The sequence below is a fragment of the Neolamprologus brichardi genome, chromosome 13 (genome assembly GCF_056152115.1).
Source record: "Neolamprologus brichardi isolate AB-2024 chromosome 13, ASM5615211v1, whole genome shotgun sequence".
NCBI classification, from domain to species: Eukaryota; Metazoa; Chordata; class Actinopteri; order Cichliformes; family Cichlidae; genus Neolamprologus; species Neolamprologus brichardi.
Window position 1 is genome coordinate 30,588,981 of NC_142116.1, and position 18,539 is coordinate 30,607,519.

Below are 18,539 nucleotides of genomic sequence, written 5' to 3' on the forward strand. Positions count from 1 at the left end.
GATCTGTTAAAATGTTACTCTTCAAACTTGTGCCCTCAAATTATATAACCAGAAATAATTTATATTTTCTTTGAACTAGTGGAAAGGAGAGGGAATGGGGTATTTCAAGCAGTCACACTTCAACTGTGTAACTCCCTTGTCCTTATGGTGTATTGAGACTATTGAAACTTCTCAAAAGCAGTCTAATGTTAGAAGAGCTTTTAGGTAAACTGTTATTCTTCTTCTTATCATTATTATATATTTTATTAATTACATTTTTATTATGATGTTGATTTGGGTGACAAATATTATATATGAAGTTTTTAAACATATTGACCATCCCTATACTTAAAAAAACTTAAAAATAAAATTGTTCTTTTAAGTTTGTGCATTGTTTGACTTTTAAATTGTTTGTATCAGGTGTAAAATGACTTTTTAAATAAGGTTGTTTTTAATGTGAGCAGCTCCCATCGCGTCGTTTAAAATGAGGGAGGAGCAGATTGCACCGCCTAGCAACTACTCTTTGCGGTCTTTCGTCAGTTTTTTCTCGCTGGTGTTTGAGAACATGGAGGACAAAAGGATACCAAAGAAAAGGTAAATACTGAAAGTTTGATAACTTTTTATCAATGGTTATTTTAGTTACTTTCTATAGTTGTCCTAAACAGTATAAGGGGGATAAGCATAACATCTTTAGCTAGTTTTAGTGGATTCCCGCTCAGGTAACTCGGCCATTATGCACTACCCAGTAAACAAACTGGCTGAACAGTATGTTAAATGTTTGAACATGAGCTAGTCATACCATGTAAGATACATGTGCAGTGTAGCAAGCTCACCTTATAGCGGTGTAAAACATGAGGTGTATGAGGTGATTGTTTAAGTTTGAAAACCACTAGGGACCACTTATATGTCACCAATTGTTTACTTAAAGGAAATTTAGGATTTATATCTGTCAAGTCATTTGTTCTGGAATAAGTCACAATTTTGATATATCTTCCTGTGACTTTAAAGTCAGCTAGTTAGATACATTTTTGCACTGCTAGTGTTTGCTGCTTGAATTAGTCAGTTAACCATATAAACACATGCAGTGCCTTTCAGACTTTTAATTACACTGTTCATTTTGTGCATTAGTGAGAGAATCTTTTATATTAAATTATCCTGGGAAAAAACGAAAATGTTTGTATTTTATCATTCACTTTCTTTCATTTCCTTATCACGTTTAGATTCTTCAAGATCACAAACACCATCTTTGACATGTAAGTAACTTTCATATTATTTGTATTACTTATTAGCCATATTCAATAACTTGCACAGATTATTTTGAAAAGTGATGGTCTTTGGGGCATCCTTGAAAGTAGTGCATTACTTCATTTTATTTATTTAGGAACAGGAGGCAATGATCAATTTTAAAATTTAACATTTATTTAAATTTCCATCTTTTATGCTAACAATCATGCCAACAGTGTTCTCTTCACTTGTCCCACTACTCTGACAGTTTTGGTCCTCTGCTGCCCCCGCAATTGGCTGATTTCCATCTGAGCTGCTACTGTCAACTGCATTAAACTGATTTTACATTGCCTTGTTATTCTAATCTTTATCTGCGTTCGTACTCCAAACATTCACACGTGCTGTTAGTAACCAGAGCTCACGAGAGTGTAAGGCGTGTAGTTCAATAAAGTGATCGATGTGTTCACTAGCTGATTTCAATAAACCGGTAACTTATAAAATCTATATTTTATAGGAAGTACATTACTGATTAAAGTGGTAATAAACACGGTAACCAATAAAAAATTAAATTTCCTGTAAATAAAAATACTGCTGTGAGCTCAGTTTTCTAACAGCAGGTGTGAACATCTACAGTCTTTCAGCTCTGGTAAAGATTTAAAAATAAAAGCATTAAATAACATAACATTAAACACTAAATGAGTTTGATGGTGTTGACTGCAGCAGCTCAATGTTAATCAGCTGATAGTGATGGACGCAGATGAGCGTTTTTCATCATGGTTGTTGGAGTTGTGTAACATGCTGGTATTGATATGATCAAAAATGAACTGAGTTGTTTCCTATTCTATAGAAATTGTACATCTAATTAATAACAAGGCTTTCTGCTGATGTTATCAATTAAAAATTAATTGTTTTATTTTTAAGCAACAACTTTTTAGCATGCAATCACTCCATGCTGTACAGGACAGATTTGTAAACTGTGCATACAAAAATAAACTAAATTGCTCATTCAACAAATGTAAATACAGCAGATTTTTTTGTTGTAGGTGCACTGTCACAACTAGAAATGTGGGAGGAACTCCTCAAAATTGAAGGCAGAACAGGAAAATGCATGGAAATAACAATTTTCCTTTAAGCACATCAGTAAAGCTCGATCCGGATACTTGATAACTGTTGGTATAGGTATGAATCTCCACCATCACAGTTTTAATTGGGAGGCAACATGCAGATATACAGGAGGACTATAAACAGCAATTCCTATTGCATACAACTGTTTTAGAAAATACCAACAACACTGATCATTTATCACTTGCTGGTCTACAGACTTTACAGTGTGGATGGATGGAAAATCTCCACTGTGGCTGAAGTAGTGCTACAAACAACTCTGCGCTCAGGTTTCCTGGCTGTGTGCGGATTTAAACTTACACATCCAAATTTTGACCCTATTGTTCTTCCTTTCAGCTGATTGGTCAATTTCATGTCAATCACAAATTTAACAATCCAATCAGAGAACATCTCCAAAAGTTGATTCTGTTCATCTGGATGTAGCGTTTTCAGCATTTTCAGTGGGAGAAAATGCTGAAAACGCTTCCTCTAGATGGACAGAATCAACTTCTGGAGATTTACTTACCTGGATGATTGAGCATGCATCAAGACAATCAAGAACAGATGGGTTTGGCTGTTGGAGGGCTGCTTTACGGCGCTTCAGGTCCTGGAAGAATAAATTCCCTTTTACACACCAGACCAGCATTTTCCTTCATCACCACGAAGGAAAACAGTCTGTGCATATCCGAGTTCAGTGGTTTTTGTGTCACAGGGCTTATAATATGTGTAAAAATCTGGCCAGGGACCATCACATCACACTGCTACCATATTTTTCTGTTGCTATCATGTAACGAGAAATCTTCCAGAAAGTTACATTTTTTATTCTAATCAAATGTTTGATTCTGATAACAGATAAAGATCTTTTGTTCTGCTATGATAGTTTATACAAATTTTGGGCAAATCCTATTTATTTGAAACCTTTAGCCCCCAAAAAGTTGCCAGCGACAGGTTTTTCCAAACCTGTCTCGTCAAACCTGAGCTCCACCAGGGGCCCAACATGCCTGGACTTTTAGAAGAAAAGAAATGTCCAAAAATAAACCACAGGGTCAAATACTTGATTTCGTTCAGTGTTTTAGAGTTATTAATTCGAATTGACTAATTTAAATCTTTTATTCATGTACATTTTGATTGCCCTTTTCAGTAAAAATGGCAAAATTTCAATTTCTTTTTTTTTCTGTTATTAATCCCTGATTACACTCATATAGTATACAGTAGAGGAAAAAAAAACTACCAGATGTGTAAAGTAGTAGTAATGCTGAAAAAAGCGACAAAAGCACACACACTCACAGCTGATTTTATGACACTTTTACAGCTAAAACAATATATAATTCCGGTTATCCTGCGTATCATTATGGGGGATGAAGGGTTAAGGAACTGCAATTAATTTTTATAGTTTAGCTTGTGTTTACAACCATATTTTTTGTTATCACCACACAGTAAACATTAACCAATATGTAAAGCGTCCATGTATCCTCCATTCTTGGTCCATTATCTTAAGCTTAGGCGGCCCCCTGCGACCCAATCCGGTACTAAGTAGAGAGGCCCAGACTTCACTCTCTCCAGGCACTTGGCCCAGCTCCTCCGGGGGAATCCCAAGGCATTCCCAGGCCAGCTGAGAAACATAGTCCCTCTAGCATGTCCTGGGTGTTCCTCTGGGTCTCTTCCTGGTGGGACGTGCCCAAACACACCTCACCAGGGAGGCATCCTAACCAGATGCCAGTATCTAATCTGCCCTTTTTGTATGTTCCCCTCAGGTTCCCATGGTAGCAGATACAGGGGGAACAAGTGTAGACGATGCCACAAGAAGGATGATGAAATTCCTCATATCACCTGAGCTGGCTGTGGAGTACAACGTGATTGGCCGACATGGGGAAAAAAAGTTCAGGGATTTGCGTCTTTTTAATGTTGTTTATGGTAAGTTAGTTTCACTTGAGACATTTGAACTTTAGAAAACTTTTTTAATAAAGTGTTTGAAAGTGTAACTGAGATTGGTTATCATGCAATGTTTATATATTTTTTGAGGCAATAAAGTGAAATAAACATTGTTCTTTGCAAATCATCACCAAATGAAGTAAGCTAAGGTTAACTTTACTTTGCCTTCCCATTTTTCTTCTTCATTTGCAGAGGCACTGAAGAAAATATTGAACATCAAAAGTCAACTTGCAAGAAGCAGAGAAGGCTCTGTCCAAGTGGTTCACTGGAGCTAAAGACAGAGGAGGGCTGAGGGCTGCAAGGGGACAAAATAGACTTACGGCTCTGTAAAAAAACTAAAAAGAAACCCTGCTGATTCAAGATAAGCTTTTGAGTCTTCCATCTGACTTCTTCCCCATGTTGCTTCAGTTCCAAATATCTAAGGAATTTTGATGTAGTTTGACATTTCTAGTTTTTCAAACGTTTACGCACTTTGGACAAAATAAATGTGAAAAATGTGGTTTTGTGTATCCTCGTGATTTTTGTAATGGTTATATTTACAAACTAGTTTTTGTTTGGGGTCAGCTTTAATATATTTGGGGCCTTTGTGTCACAGAACCCGTATTGGCCGTCTGTTAAATTGATTTGTTTTAAATTTGTTTTTAGACTGTTTTACTACATGGGGCCCACCCGGTGCCAGAAATTAGCCAATTCAAACTAGAAGTAAAATGCAACTACAGAACCCACTGATAATGCCATTCCAACTTTTTAGCTCACGTTATCCTCATGTTGTACCCACTAAGAACTTGAAAGATGGGGCCCGGGTGGGTCTCTGTGTACTTTGCCCAGTTGGGGCCCATTTAGTTCCCAGATTTTACCAATGTGACACCGAGATAGGCTAAAAAGTGGGTTTTAAGTGGGATTGTCCGTGGGTTCCATAATGGCCCCATTTTATAAGCCCATGTGGTACCCACGTGGTATCCACAAAAAAACTTGAAAAATTGAAAATTAAAGAAAGCGGAATCGGCTGTTCAAAACCCGACAAGGCTGCCCGCTGGGATTGAATCGAGTGGTGAGTTCTCAAAATGGGCTCACTGAGCGCAGCACGAATAAGATCTTGGAGAAGCTTATGGCTGCTGTGAACACTCAGAATAAGACCTCTGAGCGAAAATTGATCACATCTTGGAGAAGCTCACTGTGGCCGTGAGTTCTCAGAATCTGCTCTTTGAGCACATGAAGGACAACATCACGGAGCGTAAGTTTGATAACATCACGGAGAAGCTCACGACTCTCCAACGGGAGATTGAGAGACCAGTGTCGGACTGTTAGAACAGCTTTGAAATTCACATGAGTTGTTCGCACTAAAGTAAAAACCATCATCACTTCATGCAGCTACCACTTTGGCGCCAGCTGTGATCTCAAGGCTGGAGCTGAACAACAACACCCTGATAACGACTGTGCTTAGACTGTTCTTCCTATCCTACGCAAGGCCACCTGGATTGGCTGGAAGACTGTTTACTTAGCCTAGCAGGGTGAAGGACACTGTCTCAGCTGAACTATGGACACACACACACACACACATACACTGATACACACTCGTCCCCCCTCCCTTTCCAAACGCCTTCGATGCTTGTCCCCTCCCGGGGAAGATGGCGGTCAACTGGACCAGCGCAGACATGCTGCAGGACTGGATGCGCTGTCTACACCGGCTCTCTTACCCTTTACCCGCCCCTGTTGCTTACTTTGTGTTTCTATGGTGTATTGATAGTCATGTGCTTTTTGTACTGAGGTGTTTTTTCTGTTATCAAACTGTTCTCCCATTAGGAGCTCAGTCTGAGTGGAGTTTTTTTTCTCCTCCTCTCACCTCATGTTATGTATTTTCGTTTGTTTTTTCCTATCAGCCTACCTCTCTGACATGTCTCCCCAATGTGTTGTTTGTGTAAGTTTGGTCAGAAGGTTCCTTTGTAAGTGCGCATGCGCCATTAGCGTGCTGCCTGCTGTAACCCTAATTTCCTTTGGGATTAATAAAGTATTCTGATTCTGATTTTGATATAAGTGGCACTGTAGAGCAGTTTAGAAACGCCCTTGTCTGAATCCAATAAAATACATAACTTTTCACTGGACCTGAGACATATGCAAAATCTACGGGTTTTTGAGCATGTTAAGGATCCCAAATTCCAATTCATTTGCCTGATAATATGAACTGAACAATTACAATACAGCTTTTGCGCTGTTAGTGCTTGGGCCCTAATAAGAAGTGGAACAGATGCAATAGGGCCTTCACACTTTTAGTGCCTGTGCCCTAATTAGCAGTTACTAACAGCAATTAACTAAGGCTAAGAGTAGCAACAACAACAGTGCTTACTGACAGAAAAGTTAAGAATATTTTTAACAACTCACGTCAGTGTCACTGTCATCTGTGAGAAGTGAGCTTTACTGGCTCATCAACTTGTATCAGACTCCTTTCAAAAAGTTTTATTTCCTCTTCAAAACTAAATAAAGATAGATGCTTCTCACCCAGCATTGACAGCTGAAGTAAACAAACAGGAAGATGGACAACAACCTACAAGCTCTTACTGGTCACTTTGCAATCTGAGTACATCCACTACAGATTAACCGAGCCCAGAGTTTTTGAGATTAATCTAGGATATTGTAAAATATTTAAGTGATGATTAATTCCCCGTAGCCATTATTTATTTCCTGATTTATTGCTTAAGTTTTGATATTATTCAAAGATTTTAAAATATACTGTATACAAAATGTACAGTAGTAGAAACATGCCCACCAGCTACGACCGTTATAGGGCATATTCTAAGTTTATTGTTTTTGATCTCTCTTGGCTGAACTGTTAAGATCTATTAAAGAATATTTATGTGAAGTCACTTTAAAAAAAATTACACAGTTGATATAATCAAAAATTAACACAGATTTTTACAACTACAAACGGTAGAGACAGATTTCACCTGTTCTCATTTATACTGATAGAAGAGTGGATCTCCTGAAGTCCATTATGAGTCATTTTGTTTTAAGAACTTTCAGCTTCAAGTTGTTTTCTGAGCGCGAGTGGGACAAGTTGTCTACGTCCACCCTGTATGCCGTCTAAATTATATATGCTGTCTTAATTATGCCTTATTATTTGTATCTTAGCTCAGTCATTCTTGATCACCCTAGGCGTCGTCTCCCATTTTGACCTCGGGACTTCCAAACCATATTCGGGCTAGATGTTTCTGTACACTATGCCGGCCACTTGGTTATGGTGTGCCATGTATGCCCTACCTGCTAACATCTTGCACCCTGGTGTTATGTGTTGGATTGTCTCAGGAGCATCTTTACACAGGCTGCACCTGGGGTCTTGCCTCATGTGATAGACCCCAGCCCCTATGGATCTTGTACTGACAGCTTTTTCTTGTGTTGCCATGATTAGTGCATCTGTACTGTCTTTCAGTTCAGCTTTGTCCAGCCACTGGTGGGACTTCTGGGTATTAGCCACCTCCTCTATCTGCCGGTGGTACATACCGTGCAGGGGCCTGTCCTTCCATGATGGTTCCTCCTCTTCCTCCTCTTTCTTGGGTTTCTGCTGCCTGAGATATTTAATGAGCACGAGGTCAGTTGGGGCCATCCTCCTGATGTATTCGTGGATGTTCGTTGTCTCATCCTGGACTGTGGTGCTGACACTCACCAGTCCCCGACCCCCTTCCTTCCGCTTAGCGTACAGCCTCAGGGTGCTGGACTTGGGGTGAAACCCTCCATGCATGGTAAGGAGTTTACAAGTCTTGATGTCAGTGGCTTCTGTCTCCTCCTTTGGCCAACTTATTACCCCAGCAGGGTACCTGATCACAGGCAGGGCGTACGTGTTGATAGCCCGGATCTTGTTACTACCCTTCAGCTGACAGGACGCCTGACCCTCTGCAGGTACTTGGTCGTTGCAGCTGTCCTAGCGGCCCCAGGTACTTGTAGCTGTCTCTATGTCTGTAATGTTGCCTTCTGGTAGTTCAATCCCCTCAATTCTGACTACTTCCCTCTCTTCATCATCATCCGACAACAGTTCTCCAGTCCGAACGACATCCTGATGTCATTGCTGTATATCCTGGTGGTGTGAATCAGTGAATCGATGTCTCGTTCACTCTTGGCATACAGCTTGATGTCATCCATGTAGAGGAGGTGGCTGACAACTGCTCCGTTCCGTAGTCGGTATCTGTAGCCAGTCTTGTTAATGATCTCACTGAGGGGGTTCAGGCCTATGCAGAACAGCATTGGGGACAGAGCATCTCCTTGGTAGATCCTGCTCTTGATGCTGACTTGTGCTATTGGCTTGAAGTTGGCCTCTAGTGTTGTATGCTACATCCCCATTGAATTCCTGATGAAGGTTCTTGGGGTCCTGTTTATCTTGTAATCAATCCAGGCAGTGCACAGGTTGGTCAGCCTAGTCTTGCAGTCTCGGGCGACTGCTCGGTCTACCAGTAGCTGGTGTTTTGCACCTATGATGTTCTTGCCAGTTCCTTTCTGTGCCCCATTCATGTATTGAGCCATTTGCCTGTTCATCTTTTAGGCATCAAGAGGGCGAATGTGTTGTGCTGTCATCTTCCATATTGAGTTGATTGGTTCTGCTGCCTGTCTCTCCCAGATCAACTGCCCATTTGCACTAGGGATGGGTATCGTTTAGCTTTTATCCAATACTGTTGCCAAACCGGTAGTTTTTTAACGGTGCCGGTGCTTAAACGGTGCTCAAACCGGTGCTTAAAGAATGGAGAACACAAACTTTGTCCAACAACCTCTCATGTTTAGCTGTTTTCCACTTTTTCTTTGGTCATTTTAGCCTTTTTGGCCAGGGTGAAGGGAGTATCTGCCATCAAACAAGAAGACAGCCGCATGTAACTACGATGCTGTTTGCTAGTTCACCTTACATGCATTAATTTAATATTGTGGTTAACCTACTCAACGTAAATTACACATGAACAACATTAAGCTACTCACGCAGAGAAGAACGGCTGCTGCTGCATCATCATCCTCATCATTTCTGCTACACTGGCAGGGCTAGGGGCCAGGACTCTCCTCTTCGGGTTTTTGGGGGATGTTGCTAACTCCGGGTCTGATAACAGGCACCACACCCGCAGTAGATGTGCACGGTGTGAGGTCTCGCAGCAAGCTATCAAATACGGCGCATTTCTCGACTTTTAAAAAAACGCTATGCGTCGCCAGGTGTTTCATCGGATTTGAGGAGTTACCTCCTTTGACAGTATCACAGTATCAGCTTAAAGCACTTGTTGCAGCTGCTGAGTTTGCATCTTTTGCTGTGAAGTACAGCTAGACTTTTGACCGCTTCGCCTTGGGCATTTTTAATCTGTAGCTCTGCTCTAAAAGAATGTACGTACCTGGACCCGCCTACTATCCTCGGAAACGTAAAATGATTGGCTAGAATCCAAAGTGTATCACAGCTCAGGAAAAAAAAGCACTGAAATAAAGCACCGAAATGTGCACTGCTTTTTGGTCTGGTTACTACTGTGTATGTCAGAACCGGTGCCATAATGGCATAATGGCCGATACCCACCCCTAATTTGCGCGTGTGTGAAGTTAACTCTACTTGGACAAACTGCTCGAAACAGGGATTTGAGTCATTCTGTGCTTCAGATGGGTTAATAAAGACATTAAAATAAAAACTTTTCAGATTAATCATAATGATAGATTAATATATGTTGTAGAGGACATATATATATATATACATGTGTACATACATATATATATATGTATATAATTTTAAGGGCACTGAGATGGTGCAATTCTTATAAATATCCGGGTGTGTGATGAAATACATTTTATCAGAGTGTGGTGGCCAGTGCTGTCTTTAGTGCTGATGTGTGTTGAGGGTGTATCCTGATGGACAAAAAATCCAGCTCAGTGTTTGGAAGGAGATTTGACTCACTTAAGACTGTGGTGTATATGGACACATTGAACAAACTGAAAGAACAACGGCAAAAACTCTCTTCATAGCCTCCCAGCTGGGCGAAAGAGCAATGACACAACATGTCATTGCTGATAGGATTTTCCTGAAGATCTGAGCAGTTCAGGAGGTTCCTTGTTCCCATGGCAATAAGAGTTTAAAAAACCCTCTGTGAGGCTAGAGTAGAACAAAGAATTCATTTATTTGGATAACCTGGTCTCTCATGTTTGGCCATGGTTTTGGCCAAAATTACAATAGGGAAACCGCATAGTGACAAATGTGAAACAAATAGATGGGAGTGCTCAGAATGAGACAGCAGGTAAGAATAGAGAACATTTATCGATGGCACTATCAATGCAAGTTTGTATTTCAGAAAGAAATCTCAGAAAAAAAACAACTCATGGAGTCATAAAGGTTAGGGTGGTATCACTCATCCCCCATCACCAGTAAAAGTCACATTTGTCTTAAAAAATAAATCCATTATGCAACAGTAACAGAATAACAGACTCACTATGATGATGAACATTGTGACTTAACTGGGGCCTGCATTAGTTCTCAGAGGTATTACCATGTCTAACTGTACAATTTCCATCTTATATTTTGGGATGCCATCTGCCAGTGGCACATTGATCAAGGTACTTATTTTAAATATATAAAGATATAAAAATAAGTGTCCGATTCTATTAAATCAGAGTTTATTTTATTTTATTAATGGTTTTAACAGAAATGTCATTCCATGTCTTCTAGTAACATTCCATGTTACTAGACTAGACTAGACTAGATTAGAATAGAATAGAATAGAATAGAGTGCCTTTTATTGTCACTATACACATGTAAAATGAGATACAGAGCATCTCCTACTCAGTGCAGACAAGAGTCGTGGAGTACTTCCATTTATGAACTACTACTACTACAGCAAACATGTGGAGGTTTAATCATAACTCACTGATGATGATTTTAATTGAATTTATTGAGATACACAGTGGCTAGTGGAAGCTGTGACAACATTCGATGACATGTTCATAATTAGCCATGTACTGTAGTGATGAGGTTGGGTATGGAAGTCAGTGCAGTATACCAGAGGACCTAAACACATTTCACGGTCAGTCCACAACCAAAGCAAGCCATGTGCTAAATAGTGCCAAATGATTTTGACCACCACGGCTAGCACCAGCACTGGACCCACTGCCTCCCGGTTTCTCTCCTTTGAATCTAAAAATGAATAGCAGCCATCAGTCATTGTCAGGGCCGTCTTTCTCCAGCCCAGACGGATGGGAGTGACTAATGTCACTGCATGTTACTGTCCAGCCCTCCCGCCTCCACTCTTGCTCACTCACATCAAACAGACCTGACAGGCCACCAGCTATGGACCAAAGGGGCACCTCAATGTCACCTTTTTAGATATTTGGGGGAGGTTGTGGGGGTGGGGACTTGTTGAGGGAACACAATCAGCTCCCAGCATCCCACTCTTTGTTTTGTTTGTTGACTGACAGCTGAGGTGCTTTCAATTGGCAGTAAAGAGGATGTTGCCTGACAAATCTCTCGATTGTTGGGTAGCTCACTATAACTTCTATTCATATCCATTTGAGTGGATTTATTCAAACACATCAAATTTAATTACATCTTTGAGAATATTATGCTATTATGTGTGGGAAAGAACTGATTGCACTGGTTGTAGCCCATTTTTAGCAAGCAAAACATGTGCTGTTTATTTGAGATGTTGGGCTAAACAATACTTGTCCCAGTTATTATATTGAGGATAACAACTTCATCTCTTAGGATTGCTTTCCTGTAACAGAACACGAAGTATCCTTTGTGTCTACAGCTACATTAGAGTTATGTGTCTGTCAATAATGACTCTAAGTATTCTGTGTGCTAATGATTTTTATTGCTCGGGAGCATGCTTTAAATACAGTTGTGTGTATATGAAATTTCACTAAAAATATGCGACGTCATTGGAAGCACATTTTCCCTTCCTTCAGTATATACAAAGCTCAATATTCTTTTTATATAAAGAAGCTATAAAATTGCTTTGAAATAACTCAAATTTCTTTAAATGAGGGATGTGCATTCTTTTTTTTAACTATTGGATTTTACTTTACTAAAATGTGTTTTTTTCTTAGCAGGTATTTCTTTGTTGGGCATACTCTACTGTGGCTTTTGTGTTAGCCTCCTGAGAACCCGCCTATTCATTTATGCCCTCTGTAATGGACATTTGGTTTTGGTCTATAAGTAATTTGACTCATTTGAAGTCCTGATGTACTAAATAGAGGACATTCTGGGCTCTCCATTGATGTCTCATGTGTTTGCTGGCCTCTTTTAGCTACAAAGAGAAGGGAAATCAGAAAAAAGTTCAATGGGAACATTCCTTGGTTCTCAGGAGGATATATCATATTTATTACACAGCAACAGCCACATGTTTAGTGAAGCATTCCAATTTTTCTTTTAAATTAATGACAAAATTGGTCAAATTTTATTTTGCAAAGTTGTGTTATAATCATTGACAGTAGGGTAGGTTTGAAAAATTAAGGTTTCAAAATGGTGCACTAATCATGACATGAAACTGCATGCTCAGTGGTTAACGACAGTCATCAGCCAGTGAGCGTGTGGTTTCATCTGTTTTTCTGCATCCAAAATGACACTGGTGGAAAAATCTTTTACATGAGACTACACAAAGAAGTCAGTGACATCATGTCCAGACTGTCAATTATAACGACATTTTTATCTAAAATTCTTCTTTCAATATACCACCATTAATTAACCCCTCTACTTTGATGAGTAAAATAGATTATTGTGAGTCCTCACTCTTTGCTCATTCTCAGGTATTTAGTGTGACAGTTAAATGGGGCCACACTAGAGAGCTGGGGGCCACTGCCAATGCTGTGAAGAGGCATCAGAATGATGCCCTTTTTGTGTTTCTGACAAATGCAGGAAAGGCATTCACTGGGAAAATGATTATTATTACTTTCTCTTGTTGTAGTAAGTATAATCACAGCCAATATGGTGTTTAAGCACATGTAAAGAGAGTTAATGCACAAATTCTGCCAATCATGCAAATTATGAATGACTGCATAACATGAATACGACACATGACATTTGCCTTTTTTATGTCTTTCTCTCTCTGTGTGCCGCCTCGTTGAATGCATAATCTGGCATAAACAGATGCTGATCGAGCCCAGAAGCATGGCATGGACGAGTTCATTTCAGCTAACCCCTGTAACTTTGACCACGCCTCGCTGTTTGAGCTTGTCCAGCGCCTCACTCTGGACCACAGGCTTAATGACTCATATTCCTGCTTGGTAAGTAAAACAAAATCTAAAAAGAGTCTAAAACCTGTAATTGATAGAAAAACTGACAGCAATGGTGGCTGTTGAGAGGGAAACAAAGAGAAAAGACTGAGGTGTGCCAAATTTCACATGAAAAGTACTGAAAATCAGCGGCAGCAGGTCTTACGGAGTGAACACAGGAATGCATTCTGTATCTTAGCAACCGTAGTGTCCTAATAATAACAAAATCTAACTATCAGTAAAGATGTGGTTTAGTATGCTAGCATGATACTATTGTTAAGTGCTATTACAGTGTTATAGCATATAAACATCACTTACTTCATCAGAGTACAGACAACAGTGTTTCTGTGTGTTACCAACAGGGCTGGTTTAGTCCTGGTCAGGTGTTTGTCTTGGATGAGTACTGCGCTCGTTATGGTGTTCGAGGCTGCCATCGCCATCTTTGTTACCTGAGCGATCTGCTGGAGAGGGCAGAGAATGGAGCCATGATTGATCCCACACTGCTGCACTACAGCTTCGCCTTCTGTGCATCCCATGTCCATGGAAACAGGTAAATATCAACTCTTGTCTCCATTATTTGCCCCAAATGCTCCAGTCCTCCTTTGTCAATGCAGAAACCACTGAAACTCTGAATAACTGAACTCTGAACTGAACAGTTAACCCTCTCAGGCTCAAATTAAACTTTTTGTTGCTAATGCACAACCAAGTCCTGCAGTGGTACTTCTGAGTAAAGAAAACTCATCAAATATGTATGTGGGGTAATCAGGTTGTTAGTTTTTAACTGTTGCAAATTGGCAACGCCTGCCTTGAGAGGATTAACTAATAATTAAAACTGGAACAGGGGCAGACCACATATGTGGATATGTAATATGTAACTTTGGGTTTGATTTGGTTCCAGTGGCTGATTTTAGTTTTGATTTTGCATGTTTTCATGCTCACTCTTCCATTTTCTTTTTGTGCTTTGTATAACCTTCTTGCCTTATTCACACTGTGACTTATCCTTCCTGCACAGACTCTAAAACCCACACAGACCAGTGTGTTTGGAACTTACCAGTATCTTGTAGCCTTTTTACCCTTTATCCCTGAGAGCCTTTCCCAAACTGCTAAAAGAGAACTGAAAACCACAGAGTTCATGATAAAAAAAAAGACTGTATGGTAAGATTTCCACAAAACATTTTTCTAACCAAAGGTTTCGATAACTGAGGTGTTCAACTCATCACTCAGCAGATAAAGTACTGAAGAATCAAACGAGAGGTATACAGTAACCTATTCCCATCATATCACTAAAGGAGAATCACAGCTTCACATCCAGCTTTGTTAGCTGTTGATAACTGACCGACCCTAGAGCCAGTGTAGGTGTGGCTAAATGTTCCTGCCATTGAAAAGAAAGATCATCAGCACAGACAGAAAAAGGCTTATCAAAGGTAAACTTTAAATTTGAATCCAGCCTGAGACTTTCTGCGTGTTTGTCTGTTGGAAGATTGCCGTCAGTTTTACTCTAAGGAACAATTCTTTTGCAACTTGTAGACACATTTATTTAAACACTGGTTAAATCCTGCATTCTTGTGCTTATGAGAAACTCTGCTGTCAGCTGTTTTACACCAGACTGTACGCTTGTTTTTTTAAAGCTGGAAGTCTGGACAGCACAGTAAATGGGGATAGACGAAACAGCCCTTTACTACAGTTTTTGGCAGTTTTGTCAGGTTGGTTGGGTCCGATTTCCGCCCTATCAGAGGCTTCCTTTTAAACTTTTTCTACCCCTCTTTTTACTGATTGTTCCTCAAAAGGAAACCTTTGGTGTCTCCCCATAATAGCATATATCTTGTCCATCACTACTGACAGAACTCACTACTACCTGATATGATTAACATTTTATCAAATTAACCCATTATCTCAAATGTCATTACAACAGTTTCAGGAACTATTCAGTATGAGTGATGTGTTTTTCTAGATCAGTGGTTCTTAACCTTGTTGGAGGTACCAAACCCCACCAGTTTCATATGCACATTCAGTGAACCCCTCTTTAGTGAAAAATAAAATATGATTTTTTTCAAATTCAAGACATAGATATGTTTTTTACTGGTGCACAAAATGAGTCGTGCATGTCATGGCGGAGGCTCTGCTGAACCCCTGAGACCGACTCACCGAACCCCTAGGGTTCGATCGAACACAGGTTAACAACCACTGCATAGATGATCTGAGCCAGGTGTGCTTGTGCTGAGACGTCAGCCTATGGAACGAACTTTACATTACATAATCATCCCAATTCTGCTGTGACAAAATGCAAATCCTGAATACTTGATCCCTACACAAAGTTTGGGTCCGTTTGTCCCTTCTGAGAGAATGTTCACTGAAAATCAGGGCTCTTTATTGATTATAATAGAACTGTGTTGCATGCAAATCCATATGGTGCTAACCAGCGGTCATTATGATATTTCCTCAGTGAATGGCAAAAATCAAGCAGGAACTTAAAGGAGTAAAGAACATCTCAGCCAAATATTAAAAAACTATTTAAAATTATGTTGGTGTGTAAATGGTAAATGGCCTGTATTTGTAGTGCTTTACACCACATCCACACATTCACACACTGGTGATGGCAGCTACATTGTAGCCACAGCTGCCCTGGGGCGCACTGAAAGAGGGGAGGCTGCCGGACACTGGCGCCACCGGGCCCTCTGACCACCACCAGTAGGTAACGGGTGAAGTGTCTTACCCAAGGACACAACGATCGAGACTGTCGGAGCCGGGGCTCGAACCGGCAACCTTCCGATTACATGATGAACTGCCAACTCTTGAGGCACGATCGCCCCTTATAGAAGTCGTGTCTGAAAGAAGCTTTAAGTCCTCAGTAGTTAATGTACTTTTTTCTTTAAAAGTACTGAATTACAGTTAGTACTTAAAGCACATCTTGATTAGTTCATTCAGAATCAACAAATTACATTTTCCATATACTAATGGACGTGATGGTTTGGAGTGTGAAATCTGTGTGTGTGATGTTGACACCAGCAAATAAACAGTTTTCACAGAGTGGGATATAAAACTTAATTAGAGGCAGTCGGATCAAACAGTGTCCTCTGTTGAAGGTTGTTTGGCTATGACTGATGAGTTCCCTGCATGTTATTCCACTAGCCTGTTATCTAAGTTGCACTATTTACCTCTTGTCTAATCTGCTGTGATGTGATCAGCCATCATATCTGTCAACATCACAGTCAGCTGTCGGCGGCTGAAGCCAAACAAAGATAGACGAGGGCCACTCCAGCATTGAGGGCAAAGGTCAGGGAGGGCTGTCTGTCAGTGCCCCCACCTCCAACCTGCATCATTTCTCCAACTAACCCTCCTGTATGCATCCATCCATCTATCAATCTTTTCATCTATCTGTGACAAATAGTGACGGAGGACTGAGGCCTTTTTTGATCACTATGGACAGATGGATAGCAGTCACTCTAACAGAAAGAAAAAACAGGGGGAAATATGACCAGCTAGAATTTTTGGAATTAGAAATGGTAGCTCATACACTTTATTTAGTATCATAACAGACTTTACACATAGAAAAATGTTTGTGCATGTGAATAAATATAAAAAAAAGAGTAGAATTTTTTTACAAATCCAAAAATAATTATATCTTGATGTAGTCCCGTCCACAGACACGAGGCAGAGACCTAATCTGCCAGTCCAGCCATCGTGCCTGGAGGTTGAGTCATGACATGTTGACAGGTTGTCATGTGTTATGGCTGAATGTCTCTGCAGCCATAGCTGCTGCATGTGCCCATATGCACACACCTCATCCTAGGCCAGACCAACCTCCCCCCCCCAACACATAAATACCAATCCATCCCTACTGCCTTCTAATAGCCTGCCAGCCTGGAGGTGTTGGTGCATCAACTTAGACGCAACTGCCCGGTCACCTGCTAAAGAGTCAGGATTTGACTTCTGTAGAACTAAATGTCAACTCCATTCAGATCCAGTGAAATGTCTTTAAAACAGATAAATATTATTTCAGCTGCAGTTGATTTTGTATTTGTGTTTAATTTGTACATTTGAAAGAAAACTGAACATTATCGCAGTTATTTTCACACAGCTGTTTACACAGAAACAATGACATCAATGTCACTTTGTACTGTCAAACCTGACAATGCAAAATAATATTTTACTTTTCTTTTTTGAGTTTAAGTTCTATTATATAAATAATCAGCCTTTGTGTAGCACTGTATAGAAATGTTTACTAGTAAATACTAATCTAGATAGTGTGTATTCAGAGACATGCAAAGGTGTATTGAGATGTTTTGCATATTTGTTTTAGATAAAGACATTTGTACTCCATGTAACATATATAAAAACAGAATGTAATGATTTGCAAATCTTATAAAGTCCTGTTGTCTTCACAGAAAAAAGTGAAACTGAATATAGAAACTGAAATATTTTACTTTTTCATGAAACATATTAGCTACTTTTGAATTTGATGGCAGCAACACATATCACATGTGGGACGGGGCAACAAAAGGCTGGGAAAGTAAGTGCTACCAAAAAGATATAACTGAAGGAACATCAAGTATTTGGGTCATTAGGAGAAAAGATAACTGTGTCTACAAAATCGCCGTACAATTTCAGAATAATGTTCATCAATGCAACATTAAAAAGACTTTGAATATCATATTAGCAATGCTTTATAATATTATCAAATGATTCTGAGAAATGACTGTGCACAAAGAACAAGGAAAAGCATCAATTAGTATAGATGCTCGTGATCTTTGAGCTGCACTACATTAAAATAGATGTGATTCTGTGATGGAAATCACTGCACGGGCACAGGAACACTTCCAGAAATCACCGTGTGAACACAGTTTGGTGGAGCAGCAGTGTTCTCTGCAAAGGTATCATTTCCACTCAGAACTCAGATTTGTAAAAACGAGTTTGAAGGGGAAATGGCAAATGTGCTCCGTGGTGGCCTGGATGTGGTGGTGATGTGAAACTGCTGCCAACTTTCTGTCTGTCACAGAAGGCTTATTTGCTTGTTGTCTTCATCATAGCTGTGAGATCATCAGGTCAAGCAAACATGAGGAAGCTGCCAAGGAATGATATGTGGCTGAAAGAGAGAACAC

At 39.9% G+C, this 18,539-nt stretch overlaps 1 protein-coding gene and 1 pseudogene across 2 annotated transcripts in view; one reads left to right on the forward strand and one right to left on the reverse strand.

Moving 5' to 3' along the window:
* LOC102788571 (calcium-dependent secretion activator 1-like) overlaps positions 1-18,539 on the forward strand; it is a 243,993-nt gene that overhangs the window by 107,397 nt on the left and 118,057 nt on the right. For both annotated transcript variants that reach the window (XM_087850444.1, XM_087850445.1), the window contains exons 12-13: positions 13,316-13,452; positions 13,803-13,990. In XM_087850444.1, coding sequence (XP_087706570.1) covers positions 13,316-13,452; positions 13,803-13,990 — 325 coding nt within the window. The remainder of the gene's footprint in view (positions 1-13,315; positions 13,453-13,802; positions 13,991-18,539) is intronic.
* On the reverse strand, positions 7,383-8,280 carry LOC148100044 (uncharacterized; annotated as a pseudogene).